General features: G+C 39.7%; 1 protein-coding gene across 2 annotated transcripts in view; it reads left to right on the top strand.

The window, feature by feature from the left end:
- Positions 1–19,325, top strand: part of LOC309484733 (phospholipid-transporting ATPase ABCA1) — a 320,137-nt gene that overhangs the window by 154,894 nt on the left and 145,918 nt on the right. For both annotated transcript variants that reach the window (XM_082151085.1, XM_082151084.1), the window contains exons 9-10: positions 3,553–3,775; positions 17,444–17,583. In XM_082151085.1, the coding sequence (XP_082007211.1) occupies positions 3,553–3,775; positions 17,444–17,583 (363 nt within the window). The remainder of the gene's footprint in view (positions 1–3,552; positions 3,776–17,443; positions 17,584–19,325) is intronic.

Consider the following 19,325-nt stretch of genomic DNA (forward strand, 5'->3'; position numbering starts at 1 on the left):
TGATGTCATCATCACACCAAGCGTCAACTAGTCAGACACCGTTAAGTCACAGCAACTACATTTATGGTTTTTCATATTGTTCAACAAAGTTCTTGATTAAAAAAGAAAAAAGAAAAAAAGAAGCTACTGTGCCTAATATTATTGTTGTATACAGCGCGCAAGGTTTATGCGCGAGCTCCAAGTCTTCTTCTCCGTTTTTAGTGTATGTCTGTGGCAGAATTACAGCGCCACATACTGGTCTGGCATGTATACTACATCGTTTTGAGTTGGTTTCAGTGGTTTCGTGTGTACGCAGATATTTCTTGAGACGACGCCGTGTTTACGGATTTTTTTTTTTGAACGGGGAAAAAAAAATATCGGATAGGGAAAGCTCTGGCTTCGTGTGGATGTGGCCTAAGTTAGCGTAGGTTTATCTGTATTTAGTACAGTGGTCGGGAGGGTATGTGTAGTGTTGCTGGTTGCAACAGCACTGCTGGACTGCATAGCTTTCCAGTAGACTTGGAAATTAGGCGCCAGTGGAATATGTTTTGTGTATTTTTTACCACATTTTATTGTTGTGTATATTGGTATATGTATAATACCGTGAAATTCAGTGCAGTCAATATGACCGTCTATGGCAGAAATAGGTAAATATGTTCATTAGTTTTTTTTGCCTTATGTGTAATTTATATGAAAAACATTTTAAATGAAAATACAGACACTTTTAGGAAAAGTCAGGTACCAGCAGGATTTTATTTATTTTTTCAACAAAAATATTGCAGATATAAAATTCAAAACGGTCAAAATGACCGTCATGGCACTTCTAGTGTTAAGGAGGCCTAAATAAAAGTCTTATGATTCAAATTGTAATTTGTGGCCCTTTGCATGTGGTATAAATGCAGCCCTCTTGGCCTTCAAACTTGAGTACCCCTGTTCTAGAACATTGTGAACAGACAATCAAATTTGAGGACCAGAACTAAATGCATTTTATAATCAATGTTAAGGGTTTGGTATTGTACTCTCTGTTTCGGAATCAGTTGCGTCATTTGCAAGGCTTCATAGGAAGAGTTGTTCATTTCCTCGCAAAAGAACTGAAGTAGTCTTGTATGGTACCATACTTTTCTTTGTTGCAAATCAATGTGACTGCCATTTGCATATAGCATTGCAAATGATGTAATCGGATCTCTGTACACTCTCAAACTACTTTTTTTGTTTGCAATAAACTTTAAATGTATTATATATTTTTTGCGTATTAAAGGAGTCATAACCTAGTATTACCTTGGATACCCACGCTCTATTAGTCTTTCAGGCCCTTCTAAAAAAGAAAAGTGGAAAAAAAATAAACACAGAGCTCCTCTGACCCTTATTTCTGAAGGCATTATTGTCTCGCGAGATCTGATGCGATATTTTGGCTGTCGTGGACGGTCATTTTAATAATGCAAATGAGGGGCGCGTTGATTGGTGGCAGGAAGGATGGGGGTTGACACCGCAGGTAACTTCAGCATATCATTCCAAAATGACATCATGGCGCAAGTTGTGAATGAACCCGACCTGGCCGCGACCTACGGAATTCAACCGTAGGCTATATGCACGAGCCAGACTCTGAACCTGAGCTGGAAAGGGAAGATGTAGAGTCGATGGAAGGACGTCTACATCAAGATGTCTCTGAATGGTAAAGACAATCATTTTGACTGAGACATACATTATACCTTTTATTTAATGTAGATTACATTAACGGAGATGTAGTCTACTTTTTTTTATCAGCTTACAGTGGTTATTGAGATCAACGTTTGCTATCATGTGGTGTTTTTGCCTTGTTTCACGTTGTGTTTTTTTAGACATTCAAATTTGTGAACGATTCCGGCGTAAAATGATTAGCACAGACACCTAACGTTAAGCCAGTGGGAAGGGTTGTAGGAACCGCGTCATTAAAAATGAATTTAATCCACTGGTCCCTGACAGCTTGGTCCGTTCTTGGGAGAAAACACATTTAAGTTACATGTTGATTCTGGCAGTCAACAACATAGCAACTCACGTGTGCACTACGTTTCTGCATCTTTCGCGACTGAATATGAGGGGGAGAGGGGTAGAGCGGGCTTCCTGCAGCATAGGTCTGCGGTGTCCATATATGGTATATCCTGCCCCGTCTTGACGTCAAGTCGGGGCAGAAATTAAAATCTCGTATTTGAGTGCGTGGGCTGGTTTACGAACCCAGGGGTAAACAAACGCTTCACTTTTAAATATCGGCTTCCCGGCCAGTGTATAATCGTTAGGCAATCATAACATACATTGATTCTCGTGGAAAAGTGAAAATTACAGGTCATGACTCCTTTAATATATAACGTTATACTGAATACTTTTTAATAGTAATATATTGTGCTATTCATCTTGAGAGCTGGTTGGTTTGGCCCAAGGATTAGAGCTCTGTCGTGAATACGTTTCTGAATGTGAAGAAAATAAATGGGAAAATAATTCAGGAACCAAGGTCACTGAAAAAGTGGGCCGTCACTGTTGTGCTCTATTACCCATGCCTCTGTGCAGTCCATTACTGTTTGCATGGCTATATAAATAAAATCAGCTGGAAGTTTGCTGGAAAGTAATATACCGTGTCATTTGGTATTAACACAACAGCTGTCACCTTCGTTCTGAGTGAACAGGCTTTATGTCTGTTATGCTCGTTGAGTGAGACTGAAACACAGTTTACATTTTTTATTTAGATTATGAAGGTGGTGTCTTGATCACGCACCAAAAACCATTTCACCTTTTCATGGTTTGGCATTAGCCGGCTTAGCCGCCAGGCCAACAGATGCAGAGCACAGATGCAGACATGCCGTGAACAAGACATTAATGGCATTAATTAATGACATTACACCATAATATTCAGTTATGGGATGGACAAATGTTCACCAGAAGTGTGAATGCTGTATGTTTTCTAAAGATAGTTTTTATTGCATCTTCCTGTCCAGACAAAAACAGTGTTCCAAAGAAACAATGGTTCACAGGTCTGTTCTGCTTATGGGTCACAGATAGTGTAATGCAAATGCAAATGCAGATAATAAAGCAAACTAAGTACACTACTGTTCAAAAGTGTGTGTGTGTGTGTGTGTGTGTGTGTGTGTGTGTGTGTGTGTGTGTGTGTGTGTGATCTTTTTTTTTTTTTTTTTCTTAAAATAAATTAATACTTTTATTCAGCAAGGGCGCATTAAATTGATCAAAAACCTTTATGATATGTATTTTAAATAAATGCTGTTCTTTTGAACTTTCTATTCATCAAAGGATCCTGAAAGAAATATATCACGGTTTCCACAAAAATATGCAGCCGCACAACTGCTTTCTTGAGCAGAAAATCAGCATATTGGAATGATTTCTGAAGGATCATGTGACTGAAGACTTTAGTAATGATGCTGAAAATTCAGCTTTGCATCACAGGAATACATTACATTCAAACTGTATTATTACCATTTTTACTGTATTTTCTGTTCAAACAAATGCTGTCTTGGTGAACATAAGAGTCATTTCTGAATGTGTGTTTGTGGAGATTTTCCTGTGATATGTTTTTTTTTCTCCACTCAGATGTCTAAGTTTGGGTCTTCAGCGCTGCTAAGTGCGGTAGACACTTTGGACTTCAGGTCCGATCCATTTGGAAGCCTCAGTCAGCTGATGTGTGGAACAGATGTTAACACCACGTCCAATAACACCAGCAGAGCCGTTGTGAGGACCGTGTCAACAGAATCTGACCAACAGAACACACGGGCTGCAACAGCCGACAACACCAATGCAACCAGCACTAACACCAGTAAGAGCTGATTTTTGAATCTAATTGGACATTTTAAATCCGATAACACATTTACCAGTAACGATTATTGTGTGACATACTTCTTTGTGAAATGGAATATTCAAAGGAAAATAATGGGACTTGATATTATTCAAGTGGGCTTTTATAATATTATTATTTAATCCCTTGCAAAAAATAACTGAAATTAATTGTATTTAATGTGCACGTGTAGTGATCTTCAAATCTTAAAAGTATTTTTTTTTTTTTTTACTTAACTTGCAGATAATATAATATTAATTAAATAAAAGCCACTTAAATGTACTTAAAGAGAGTCAACTTTCATGGCTGTTTCTTTACACGCTCTTAAAACGTGCAATTTGTAATCATGTCAAACTAAAGGTTTTACTTTAAAGTGCATTTCACATCATTTTGGTTCAAAAATATTTTCTTGTGCTTTGAAGAAGTACATTTATTTTGATGTGTTGACTAACATACTAAAGCACATCTACTTATTCAATATTACATTTAAAATGAATATATTTAAAAAGAAAACTAAATTGCAACATCAAAATCAAAAACTTTAAAATACAGTTAAATAGAAACAGAAATGGCATTAAAGTATATTTTAGTGTACCATAAATGCTTGTCAGTACATTCAGCAGTACACTTTAATCATAATTCAAAGACAACTGAAGTTATTTTGAAATTACATATTAAGATGCACCTACGCACTCTTAACTTCAGCTAATTCCATTTAATATAAATTTGTATCCATTAAATTGCAATTAACATGCAATCATGTGCCTGAAAATATCATTCAGTTCACACTTAAGTATATTACATCCCTAATAAGTACTTTTTAAAAGTATGCTAAAGTGTACTTCTTTACTTTAAACATATAAGATTGTGAAGTTTTATGTAAGAACCAAAATTTAAGTCATTATTCAGGGATCATTTTCCACTCCACTGAGTTGCTAACCATTCCCGGTAGATCATTTGAGTTCAATTTGAGAACTGGATCAACTGGATCCGCAGTAGTTTCTGACTCAGCAGAAGGCAAGAGTCGCATCAGCGCAGAGGCTGTAGATGTTTCTTCCGTGATGCTGTTTGTTTGTTTACAATGCCTCGGCTCTCGCAGTGCTGGTGTGTTTGTACAGAGCGCTTCTGTGCGGCTGAATATCAGGAGGACTGAGTTAATTAGTGACACTGTTGGGTTGTTCCGTTAATTACCTTCTCTTTGAAACTCCAGTAAATAGGATTGGCTGTTTCTCCCCGAGCTCTGCCTCGGCCTGCTGTGGCTTTCTGTTGTTCTGACACCACAAATCACAAAAAACGTGTTGCATTGTGCTGTATTGTGTTTTGATGGCTTTCCGGCCCTGTTTGCATGCTAATGGGATTGTACTTTCTCTCTGAATTTGGTGTGCCGGGATTGTACACGAGCGTCGGTGGGAATCCAGACAGTGAATGTGTCAGTCGATGAGGCACGTTGGCGTCTCTCTAGTGGGAGTGCAAACAGATGCATTATGAAACACAGATTGTGAGTTTGTGCATCTGCTGTACATAATGGGGAATTTAACTCTGTTATGAGATTCAGTTACACAGTTGATCTTTCAGTAAATCTGCAGAACGTTCCTCTGGTGTGTCGTTGGATGCTCTTACACTATAAAAAAAAAATTGTCTGGAATCAAAGTGATTGCATCTCAGATGCTGTTTAATTCTCAAATTCACTTATTTCAGTCAAGCAGAAATTATCTTTTTCATTCAGATACATATACCTGCAGGCATACACTGGGATTGTGAAATATTTGTCTTATGCAGCCAGTGTTTTATTTACATTTCAATTGGTGTGTAGTTTAGATATATTAAGAGTGTCCCTTATTGTATAAAAAACTAACTATTTTCCTCTACTGTGGTGGCAGTATGAGATTAATGTTACCAACTTCTGCACTTTTTTTCACACTTTTGAGTCTAGCTTGCACATTTTGAGCCATTATTTGTTTAGTGGTGTTTGTTTTAGTGTTTGGAGTGTTGTAATACAGTAAAACATGGTTATCCTTCAGTGAAATAAAGCTGCAATAAATATTAGATGAAAAACTTAAATTAAACAGAAATATGTTTAAATGGCACCTATTATGCAAAATTCACTTTTACATGGTATTTGAACATAAATGTGTGTTGGCAGTGTATGTACACAACCACCCTATAATGATAGAAATCCACCCAGTGTTTTTTTTTTATAATCCCCATAAATCATAAGCACTGTCTCAGAACGAGCTGTTCTCAGTTTCGGGGCAATGTGACGTCACTTTGCACACGACTGTTGATTGACACTGCAGTTTGAGCATAGACCCGCCCCGAGTGAGCTGGACACAGAGTCTGCCATTGTTTCGACGCTGGATCAGCTGTAGACAAGAATGTCTCCTAAGCGATTGAGGTGTTTTGTTGTTGGATGTAAGAATGAACATAGCAGTCTTCATTTACTCTCGTTGTTACTCGAGGATGGATCTGTACTGTTCGTGATCCAGCTTAACGTTACAGTCTCCGGATCGATAGGCCTGACGTTACTGATCACGGCAGAAATTAAAGTGAGAGCTTCACTTTATCACAGCTCATCGAGTCGTTTTACGGATACAGTGTACCAGTTTATTAAAGGAGAAGTTCACTTTTGAAAAAACTTTTGCTGATAATTTACTCACCCCCATGTCATCCAAGATGTCCATGTCTTTCTTTCTTCAGTCGAAAAGAAATTAAGGTTTTTGATGAAAACATTCCAGGATTTTTCCACATATTATGGATTCCATTGGGACCCAAACGGTTCAAGGTCCAAATGACAGTTTCATTGCCGCTTCAAAGGGCTTTAAACGATACCAGACGATGAATAAGGGTCTTATCTAGCGAAACGATCGGTCATTTCAAAAATAAAATAAAAAGTTGACGTTTTATAAGCACAAATGTTCGCCTTGCTCTGTTCTGTGATGCGCGTTCGTGACGTCACGTAATACGCAATTACGTTGAAAAGGTCAAGTTTGATGTGTTTACAAATGTGCGGAAGGAGGACCATATAAACATTTTCAAATGTATTTGTGTCAGTTTATCGTTTAAAATGCCCATTTCGTGTGCGCATCCTGAGTGTTTTAATATTAAAAAGCCAAAAATAACATTTTCTTCAATTTTTCAAGCGTGACCTTTTCAACGTAATTGCGTATTACGTGACGTCACGAACGCGCATCACAGAACAGAGCAAGCCGAACATTTGTGCTTATAAAACGTCAACTTTTTATTTTATTTTTGAAATGACCGATCGTTTCGCTAGATAAGACCCTTATTCATCGTCTGGTATCGTTTAAAGCCCTTTGAAGCGGCAATGAAACTGTCATTTGGACCTTGAACCGTTTGGGTCCCAATGGAATCCATAATATGTGAAAAAATCCTGGAATGTTTTCATCAAAAACCTTAATTTCTTTTCGACTGAAGAAAGAAAGACATGGACATCTTGGATGACATGGGGGTGAGTAAATTATCAGCAAAAGTTTTTTTAAAAGTGAACTTCTCCTTTAAGCACAGACTGAAAAGGTGTGTATATATTTGTTTGCTGTTAGTTGTAACGAGTGTTTTGTGTTCTTCGCTGTGTATGTTCCATGCTAATGAAAGGGAGAGAGAGAGTTTTGGATAAGACTTTAATGCTCACATCTTATATACTGTGTTTATTTAGCTGCTCTTACAGTGATTTTCTAGAGTAAAACTAACGCTTCATCTTTTGTGTGATGTACAATTAACTTAATTGAACTCATCAGTATATTTTGGTCATCATTCGGACGAGGTCTGCTACAGTTTGTTTGTTTTAATAGTGGATAAAAGCAGATGACAAATAAGTTATAACCATAATTAAGCTAAACTATACCTGTTTAATCTCCATACAGTATATATTCTCTGGCGCTGTGGGCATTATTGTCCGACTCAGAGTCGAAATGAACACCGCGAGAGTTTCTGTTTTGATATTATCAGATGAGATTGTCCTGGCTTTGAGCGCGAGCTCGTGAGGCTCCGCCCCCTGGGCCGGCAGCAGCAGTTAATTTGCATTTAAAGGGATACACACTAAAACCGCGCTTTTTTCTGAGCCCCAAAAAATAACAATTTAAACATGCTGTAAAAAAATATCTGTTAGGTATTTTGAGCTAAAACTTCACATACATACTCTGGGGACATCAGAGACTTATTTTACATCTTGTGAAAAGGGTCATAATAGGTGCCCTTTAAGTTAAAATATTAAACTTGCTCAAATTAAACCTGAAATAATAAACACTTAATAAAAATAAACTAAATTATTAAAACTTAAAATCAAATGAAAACTGAAAATGTATAAATAAAAGCTCAAAATGTTAAAGGAACCGTATGTAAGATTGTGGCCAAAACTGGTACTGCAATCACTTTCAAATTACTGTAGAGCGGTGTATCCCCTCCCCCTCCCCCTGACTCGAGGTTGCCAGTTAGGCTGCAGGATCCAGCAGGAACGTAGGCTGCTACAAGGAGCTTCCAATGGCAAGTGACGAGTCCTACAAATCCTTGTTTTATTTCGGACTTTGTCACGACGTATTTCGGATTCATAACGAGGTCTTTTAGGTTTCGTAACGTTAGACATTTTTTATCCGACACGTTTGTAGCTGCAGCTGTGGTAACTAGAGCAGAGCTGGCAACCCGGATGTCGAAACACTTCTGACTTCGTGATTAGTAGATAGGTGGAGGGTGGAGCATCAGGCCAAAACACAACATGACAACATCAACATCAATTGAGGCCTGCAACTTCACTTTTAAATGACAATATCCTGGCCGGACTACTGTTGTCAGTGATAAAAGTGTTTGAAATGAACATGATTTCTTAATGTCTAGTGATATATCAGGGCCATTTTATGATTGAAATACATTTCTTACGTGCGGTTCCTTTAATAAATACTATAGTAGTATATACATTAAAAAAAAAAAAAAAAAAAAAAAAAAATTGTTGTGGCCTTGATATTCCTCAGGTGTTTGTGTCTGCTGGGTGGTTTTGTTCTTTCGTTTGTGCTGATGCTCAGGCTAATGTTACATCATATAGTTTTGAGGAGAACTGATTTCATTATAGTCAGTAGCCCAGGGATTGAGTCTGTGCTCACATCACTCTCAGTGGTTTGGGAATGTCATGATGTAGCTGTGCATGAGAGTGAAGGTGGTGATTTGTCATCCTGTGATGCATTTCATTTGTTTGGCATTTATTTCAAGAGGTTTAGGCCCACTGAGATCAAGGCTTTTCTGTGAGTGAGTTCAGCAATGTGCAATGAACAGACAAAAGAAAAGCATTTGAAAAGGTAAAATAGTGTAGAACTCAATAAATAAAATACAAAACAAGCAAACTGTTTGTTTTATTCACATAGGGTGACATTTATAAAGCCACTTTGAGACACTTACATTTTATCCTAAAGTTTCTCAAAATTCAAAGAATGAACTTTTCGCTCTTTTTACAGTTAAGAACAAGATTCATGCATAAATATTATGCATGAATAAAATGCATGAATAAAAGTAAGACTCTGCCTCACCTCATAAATTAGTTAAGTAGTTCAGCAGGGATCTTAAAGGTCCTATGACATGCTGCTTTTTGGATGCTTTTATATAGGCCTTAGTGGTCCCCTAATACTGTATCTGAAGCCTTGGTGCAGAATTACAACCACTACGAGCCAGTCCCACAATGAGCTTTCCTTAGGACGTGCCATTTTTGTGTCTGTAGCTTTAAATGCTAATAAGGAGGAGAGGGGCAAGGTGGAGGTGGGGGTGTGGCCTTGACCAGCTTGCGGCCACGGCACCATGCGCTAATGTTTACAGTGAGTGGATGTATCGCAATGGCTCGTAGACACGCAGTCGTTCAAGCTTTCCAGTTTGACCCAGAATCTGATCCGGATGGAGAAGCACCTGAAGAAGTTGCAACTCAGCGGCTATAGCCGTAAAAAGTGAACAGTTAGATCAACTTAAAAAAATTATCACGTTTTATTAACTTCATTTCACTAGGTCAATCACACTTATATTATTTGAGTTCATTCAATCCTATTATTTACTTTAGTCTAACTTAATTTCACTGCATTCCAACTTAAATGTATTCATTTTTTAAATGTAATTAATTATTTTATACGCTAAAGTATTTTCCACATTACAAACTTTGAGAAATCATTACAAACTGTTCATAGTTGTTGTGCCAATGAAATTTCATTTACTGACACACTTTTAACATCCATTCCATTAACAGTATTTTTGCAAAGTTGTCTTTGCACTGCATTATGCTCAAAACTGAGCCACTAATGTATTTATAAAAATAAATATACTGTAAAAACATAGTGGTTATGCCCTTAAATGAGCCACCTAAAAACAATTAAAGGAATAGTTCACACAAAAATGGTTCAAGTTGTTCCAAACCTTGAGTTTCTTTCTTCTGCTGAACACAAAAGAATATGTGTTGAAGAATGTTGGTAACCAGACAGTTGACGGTACCCATTGACTTCCATAGCAGGAAAATAAATAAATACTGGAAGTCAATGGGTACCATCAACTGTCTGTCTCTATTATCAAATATAGAAGAAATTAGAAATTACTTAAATTAATAGAAATTACTTAATAAAAATGTTGTAGTATTTATGTGGTAGAAAATGGTTTGGTCAAGTAGTTAATTAGTTGTGAAAATACTACAATTACTAATTTTTTTTAAAAAAAATTAAAAATCCTAATTTTCTACTAAAGAAAACCCTGACATTTTTTCCTGGATGAAACGCCTCGAGCTAAGCAAATGAAGCTAGCGTTAAGCACAATGGGTGCGTCTCAATCAGCTCCCTAGTTCAGTAGTCAGGGCACTGATCAGGGAATCAGTCAATGGGCTGACTCCCTGATCAGTGCCCTGGTTACTGAACTAGGGAGCTGATTGAGACGCACCCAGTGACTTTCATCACAGACTTTCATCATCATTTTGGGCGAAAAAAAGTCGATGAATAAATCAGAGCTAACATTTCAAAGACAAATAAAAGAACAGACAAACATTACTTTAAAAGCAAACTCAATATTATACTGCAGGAATTCAAATTCAAGCATTTTGTCCCACTCCCCAAGCACTTCCCGCCCAAAGCATTTCCAATATCTCGCGCAGCACAGACGGTTAAGGGGGCATCGATTTTAAAATTATGTTATACACATAACTTACTACCAAGATCCAAACTGAACATATTTTTATAAAACAAACGAGTAAATATAACATCTTGTATACATAGAACATATTCAGTAAACGCTATATTGCAAACGTCCGTTAAAAAAATCGGTTAATTACGATTTCGTTAGTATTCAGGTTCACAAACAACATTAATTAACTCATAAACGACTAAAACACACGTCCAAAAGTTGCATTTTCTAGTATATTAATTAAAACAAACTTCCAACCTACCTTTTTCATCCGAGTCCGAGAGAAAAAGAAAATGGCGGTTGAGCAGAATTTCAAGACAGACTCGTGCGTCATGACGTCAGAAAAAAACGATAAGAAATTATAATAAGAAATTATACTTTGGGTGAAAGTGAGATATTTGAGTGTCTGTGAATTTCTATGCGTTCAAGTTGAATGAGTGTACAATAATCAATTACGATCAGGAAAGCAGAAATACGAAGTAAATAGACTCAAATAATTCTAATAATCCAACTTATACCCATATTCACTTTTTACTGCAGGACGTCTCCGAATGGTTAGTTTAAAATATTGTGTCTGGATACGGTACTTTAGTTGGTTTATGCTGTTACAGTTATTATCATGTAGCTAACGCTAGCCTACGTTGTTGGCTTTTCATGTTGCTCTGATTTGCTATCGTTCTAAAGTTGTATTAGCATCTGTAATCTTTGTAGTTTAGAGAAGACTCTAGCATTTCCAGAGAAAATAAAATTGGTTCCCACTGGTTCTTCAGAGGCTCGGATGAAGGAACTAAAAAAAGACTTTTGTGTTCATACATCCAAACACTGAGCAACTGCCATGCTTCGCTCGTCTCTGGGCAGGCAAAGCAGAGAAAGGGGAGGTAACCTTTCCCCGTATGAGGACATTTAGGGGAAGATTCCAGATTGGCCCATCTGAGCTTTCATTTTCAAGGCGGAGCAGGATACCCAGTGCTTGGTTTACACCTATCGCCATTTCTAGCCACTGGGGGACCATACGCAGGCTAGGGGAACTCATATTAATGTAAAAAAAACAACAACTCATAAAGTGAAATTTTCATGCCATGGGACCTTTAACCTAGTTCGTAGTTGCAATATGAGTTGATTTGTGCAAACTAATCGATAATGAAATTTGTTGTTGACTAATGTTGGGGGAAATTACCTTTAAAAGTAATGCGTTACAGTATCGAGTTACTCCTTAAAAAAGTAACTAATTACGTTACTTAGTTTCTTTTTATCAAAAAGTAACATCAGTTAACTACATTAGTTAACATGAACTAATAATGAACTGCAGTTCTCTTACAAGAGGTTCTCTCGTATTGCGTAAGTTGCTTACGCTACGGGTAAAGTCATCTTTTCTCGAGATATGAAGCCAAAAACTTATCCTTAATTTTTGTATTTATTGTCAACGCAGTGCAGCCGCTAGCAGACCTAGAGCGGCTGTCTAGCGCGCTCATTGGCTGCCGTGCGGCAACTGCAGCAGCCAACCACTGAGCCCCGCGTGATGTCACGCCCAATGGGGGCGCGCACGCCCTCACGCGTCAGAGCCCGCCAGAATGGGCGTGGCCTTAGCGTATATAAGGAAGGGCTCGGGGGCTGCTACCCTGATTTTCATCTCTTCAGCGAAGCTCTACGCATCCTGAATCCTGAGAGAAGCCGCCACCGTGGGAACAAGCGACTAGCAAGCAGAGGAAAGCGCCTGAAGAAGCCGGTCGTCTTCGCCGCCTTCAGCCATCCATGCCTGCCACGCTATCCGGCGACAAAGTATCCTTTTCACTGCTCTAAGCTGTGTGTGTTCGCCGCCACGACACACACTCTTTCTCTAAAAGAGCGCAAGCGTTTTTATAAAAATGCCTCGCACTTCCTGTGGCTCGTGCCGAGCCCCGCTCAGCGCCAGAGACCGCCACGTGATCTGCGCTCTCTGCCTGGGTCTAGATAATGCAGCCCTCGCTCTCTCGTCGGGAGGCTGCATCCACTGCGAAGAGCTTTCAATGTCGACCATGCTGTCACTCCGCCCGTCACTGCTGGACCGCGCAGGAAGAAGCGCCGCTCCCGGAGACCACCGGAGTCTGTCGCGGCAGTCAAGAGCTACCCGTATGGCGTCAGCTGCAGCAGTGCTTCAGCTGGGCTTATTGCGTATGCGCCCGCTGCAGCGCTGGCTGAACGCTCGCGTGCCTCACCGAGCTTGGGCTTCCGGCGGCAGACGCATCAGAGTGACTCAGAGCTGCGTTTCAGCCCTGGAGCCCTGGTTAGTGGCTGACTGGTACCAGCGAGGAGTGACGATGGGAGCTGTCTCGTACCGAAAGGTCATATCGACGGACGCCTCCAAATTAGGTTGGGGTGCTCTCTTCAAGGGCAGACCGGTCTTTGGCCTGTGGTCAGACCGAGAGAAAAGGAGATGGAGATGACAGCGGTCGAGAACGCGCTGAAGCGCTTTCTCCCATACATACGGGGTCACCACGTTCTAGTCCGTTCGGACAACATGTCTGTGGTGTCCTACGTGAACCGCCAGGGCGGTGTCAGATCCAGGAATCTCTGCGATCTAACGCAACGCCGCCTCGTGTGGGCTCAGCAATCGCTACGCTCCCCGAGAGCCGCGCATGTGCCGGGCCACCTGAACGACGGCCCAGACAGACTGTCCAGGGACAACGTTCCCCCGGGAGAATGGTCCCTGTCCTCAGACAGTCCAGCTACTGTGGTGCCTCATCGGCAGAGCGGAAGTCGACCTTTTCGCATCAAAAGACAACGCTCACTGCCCAAAGTTCTTTTCGAAGAACGAGGACGCGCTGGCCCAAACCTGGCCCAGCCTCCCACTGTATGCTTTCCCTCCAATCTCGCTGTTACCACAGGTAATCAAGAGAATCAGGGAAGCGTGCCACTCGGTGCTCCTCATAGCCCCGCGCTGGGAAAACCAGACCTGGTTCCCAGAGCTGATGCGGCTGTCACATGTAGCCCCATGGCCGATCCCGGCGAGGAGAGATCTGCTCTCTCAGGCCGGCGGCTCAATTTGGCATCCCCTCCAGAGCGCTGGTCTCTGCATGCATGGATAATCAACGGATACCCGTTGCTTTGCCAGAAGGGGTCGTGAACACGATCACGCAGTCTAGAGCTCCTTCTATGAGAAGGCTATATGCGTCTAAATGGTCTGTGTTCTCCTCATGGTGCGCCGACAAAAATCTAGACCCACGTACTTGTGGGGTTTCGTGGGTGCTTTGCTTCCTTCAGGAGCTGTTGGACGAGGACAGGTCCCCCTCCACGCTCAAAGTGTATGTGGCGGCTATTGCAGCGTTCGCAGTGCCAACGCGCGGCCAGTCAATAGGAAGGAACGAGCTCATCATCCGCTTCCTCAGAGGAGAAATCAGAGGCCCTAAAAACGCATCCCATTGAACCATTAGACTCCGTGGATCTGAAATTCCTGTCGCTTATAACTGTTTTTCTAATAGCCCTGTCATCAGTCAAACGTGTGGGGGATTTACACGCGCTGTCTGTTAGCGCTGCGTGTCTCTAGTTTGGACCAAATGACTCTAAAGTAATCCTCAAACCAAGACATGGTTATGTCCCCAAGGTGATTGGCACTCCCTTCAGAGTGCAGGTCATCTCTCTATCGGCTCTGCCAGCATCCGGTAGCGAGGGCGATGTCAACCTCCTATGCCCTGTCAGGGCGCTGAGAGTTTACACTACGCGCTCCGCCGCCTTCAGGCGCTCGGAGCAGCTCTTTGTTTCTGCTCAATGCTCATAATCACTGCAACCTTTTATGTGATGGGAATAGATCTAAATACTTAAAAAAACTTCTCACGATTCGTTAATCCAGATAGCTGTAATAGTAAAAACGTATAATAGCTGTAATAGTAAAAGTTTTCCAGATAGCTCCACATGTAATGCCAGATATTTCATATGCAAGCATGTCAGCCAATCACAGCAGAGGGCGTTTACACTGAAGTCTCACAGCAGACACGCCCCTTCAAACAGGGTGTTCAAAACAGGGAATGAAATCAGGCTAGGAAATATACCTTTTATTTCTAAATTATAAAAAAAAATTATCTAAAAAACATACTAACATTATAAGGGCACCCCTGGAAACATTATAAAATAATAAAAATAATCCATGGAATGGGACCTTTAACAATTCTCATCAGAAATTATATCCTCCACTGGATAAAATTCTTCTTCTGAGTTAATTCAAGGCTTATTCCTCACAGCTTGTCTTTCAAAAATAATGAAAAGTAGATGAACCTGATATGCTTTGTTTTTATCAAGGTGATGGGGGGTTAATGACAGATTAGGGCATTATTGAACATGAATGACAGGGTATTTTAAGGTGTTTCTGCCTATATGATCCAAGTGAATGTGTCAGCGGCTCTCTGTCCCCAGGATTTAAGCAAATTAATTAAACTAAAAAGTAATTTTTTTTTTAGTAACATGAATAATCATTTGTAAATTTATAAATTAGAAACTTTACTTGCTACATCAAAAAAGAGCCGATGGGAGTGGAAAGTTTTGCCCGTAATCTACTGACGATGGACCAAATTTCACCTGTTTGGTCCGGACCGTGGTCCGGGGGAGGTTTCACACCTGTAATTTTGATTCGGACCAAACTGAAAAGTCAGAAAATCCGTAGGTAGGTGTGAAAGGGCCCTTAAATAACACAGACACAGTCAGATCATTTCCATTGTGACCAACACAAGAGCAGCGCAAAATTAACGTCTGGTTTAAGAACTGTCTTTCTGGGACGTTAAATAAAGGAGCAAAACCAGTGATGAGATAAGATTCCAGCGACACATAATTTGTCTGTCCACACTAGATGCGAATTAGTGATGTGTCATTCATGAATGATTCGTTCATTTTGAACGAATCTTTAATATGACTCGGGACTCGAGAGAGAGATGAACTAATCATTTCTGTTTCCAGTACAGATTCAGAACCCATATGTTGCGTAATGCGCATGCGCGGTCAACACAAAATGAACGAATCACTCTCTGAGACAACTACCGAGTTCTTCGTGTTCGGGACGGGTCCGAGTCTTTCGTTCTTCCTGTCAGTCCCACAGAGACTATGCTGTCAGTATCCAGAAAGAGAAATGATTAGTTCATCTTTCGAGTCTCGAGTTCGGGTTCGATCGGGTCCGAGTCTTTCGTTCTTCCTGTCAGTCCCATAGAGGCTATGCTGTCAGTAGCGGAAAGAGAAACGATTAGTTCATCTCTCAAGTCTTCAGGTTCGAGTCGTTCGTTCTTCAAGCCACAAACCCATAGCACTAAGCAGAAACTACTAACACTAGGCTGAGACTACGACTGCAAAATACTCTATCAAATGAAAAATGTTATGCAAAAAAAATTAAATAAAAATAAGCCATTTTATTGACTCAACTATGAACCATTTCTTTCAAATCAGATTCAACTGCATTCAGCACATCCATGCTAAGCAGCCATTTTGCAACTCCTAACTAGGTTATTAGTGTTAGCTCTAAATAATTTATGAACTGAGACCAGGTCTTAACACTTACGGGCATTTATGCATACCACTCATTCTTAATTGTGAGAATAAGAGCATAGTTACTTTTATTTTGGCATATTTTATGTGAAAATTGTACTCTTGTTGGTTTTATCAATCCTTTCCCTGATCATTACATCACTGCAGATTTTCAGCACTAGCACAAAAAGGAGAATTTTACACTGAAATGTCCTACCTGGAATGAGATCTCACCTAAGGGCTGCACATTCGTTCAATCAAATTAAAGCAATGATTTTGTGGCACAGCTAGAGCACAGAGTGTTTATTGCTTTTCTATTGGGAAAACATGGAAGGGTGTATCTGACTGGGCAGAAATGCCTTTATATGCCTGTTCTGCTTTCTCTATACATGAAGGTACTGAAGTGCAGAGGTTTGAGGGTTAATTCTGAGTCTAATCTTGACTTTCAGTATGAATCTGTGCCAGATAAGTCTAAATTGTTTGTAGGCGAAATTGTTGCTGATTGCCGGTGAGCATTTGAGGTAGTGAACAGTGAGCTTCTTATATCTTCTTATATATATATATATATATATATATGTATGTATGTATGTGTGTGTGTGTGTATATGTTTTAATTTAAATTTTAGATATAGTGTTTTTGTTGTTTTTTTTAATAATTTTTATAAACAAAAAAAAAAAAAAAATAATATGGTTATTCTCTAATCATTTTCCCATCCATTGAAAATGTTGAATGCATCGTAAAACTAATCCATATGAATCAAGCTATTCAATCCAAGTCTCCTAAATAGACACAGTCGCTTAATACAATGCTCAGATTTAATTTAGGCTTTTATTCCATTATGATCACACTGATCAACAAACATACAGAGAGCTCATCAAATATGATAAATAGAAACCGTGCTTGCTTGATGCGCGAGAAGAACATTATTGGAGTCAATGCTCGAGTCTGAGCTTGCGTGCATCTGAATCTGCTTCTTCAGTAATGTTTTTTTAATGTATATCCACTCTTCTTTCTTTGCAGGTGAGTTCTGTAAAAACTTGACGGACACACTGGAGAGCTCATTCAGCCTGCGTCTGTTCTGGAGAACATTCAGGCCCTTTCTGCAAGGAAAAATCCTCTACACGCCCGACACAAATGTTACGCGGAGCATCGTTACAGAGGTACGCACACAAACAGAAAACATACTGTAGCAAAGTTTGTTGTTATGGGAAGAAAGAGGTGGGAACCGGAAAACTTTAAAGGGTAACTCTCGCCAAAATGCAATCTAAGGTCTTTTTGTTAATCTACCCAAGGCAAACTTTCATTTAAAAGCATAATTAGAAAGGAAACGCCACTTTTAAGTTTGACCGTATTTTCGTTTTCGGTCAGATTGCCTTTTGAATGGGAGTGCTTGGGGCACTTCTATGACTGCATCAAAATCGCTTTTTTTAAAACACTAAGAAGGCTCGACACAATATGAAACATGAAGTATCACCGAGGCTCTACACGTGAACTCGAGCATTGAGAACATTGTTTGTGTACACAGAGTTTACTAAAAATAAAGATTTTGAACAACTCACTGTAGCTGTGTCCGCCGGCATTTTGACAGTCAAAAATAGTAGATCTATAAAAAACTCAAATTGAACCATTTTCCCCCAACTATTAAATTGAACAGATACTAACATTGTCTTCAGTGGTGTTCAACACACATACCTCTGTTAAAATCTCATAATATTTGGTTTAGGGTTTCATGACCCTTTAAGGGGAGGCTTTAATAACGTTAAATAAACAAACAACAAATGAAAGTAAAGGCAGCAGTCCCTCACGGACAACTTCTGCCACATATAATAAAACAGAAACATAACAAAAATAGTCCAGGCCTGTCCTCTCTCGTCCTTCACTGTCGTCGCTCCTCCTTTTATGCTTCCGCTCCTCCGTGATAGATACGAGACCGTCAGTCATCGTTAATCATGCCACCGGCCTCACGCGGTTCTCTCACAGCCCTCGGCCTCGTCCTGCTCGCCACACATACACACAGAAGAGAAGTGGAAAGTTAATGCACTGCATCTTTTAAAAACATGGCCATGGTTTAGCCTGAATAAAGAGAACATAGACTCATATTGCGTGAGATGTAAATTGGTGTAATGAGGATGAATGTGCACTTAACAAGCTCAGAATCGCAAATGTGTTTATGCTTGTTTGTGCGCTTTGACACCCCAGAAGAGAAAAGAGAAATCCACAGAGAATTGAATCAGTGATTGTACAGATTTCTTTCTGTATTAATCTGTTTCCTGTTCATGGGATGCAGCAATATTGAAAGAACATCCATTGGATTATGTATGCTTGAAACGGAGGACCTAAGTTATCATAGGGCCCGGGTCATGTTTTAGCACGCGTACTAGGGATGGGATGGTATGAAAATTTCATATCACGATAATAGTGACCAAACTAATCGTGATTATCAATATTATCACGGTTTTGTTAAAACGAGATTAAAGTGTTCAAAAAGAACTGATGCTCACACTGAAAACACTTCAACAAGTTTTATATTTGAAAATCAACAAACAACAAATAAAACAAGCAGGTCTATGCACTTTTTTTAAGCAAGATTATATTCTGTGGAATTTCCTTCCTTAAAACGACCGTTAATAACAACGCATTATAACACAGTGCACATTTATCACAACGGACGCGCACACGCTCTCTCATTTCATTCAAATCCAACTTGCCGTCTTGCGTCTCCGTTTTCGATTGTATTGAAAATTAAATCAGAGTTGATTTATTGTTTACTGAGTTTGATAATATTTTTGTGATCATTTAAGATTTAAAACATTAATCTGCCTTCCGCCATTCCTTCTCGAATAAAAAACAACAACATTGCGCGCTGCGCCTGCGTCAGCCTGTTGCTGGCTGGACAGGATTT

Source organism: Leuciscus leuciscus (assembly GCF_965113295.1).
Source record: "Leuciscus leuciscus genome assembly, chromosome: 2".
Classification (NCBI taxonomy): Eukaryota; Metazoa; Chordata; class Actinopteri; order Cypriniformes; family Leuciscidae; genus Leuciscus; species Leuciscus leuciscus.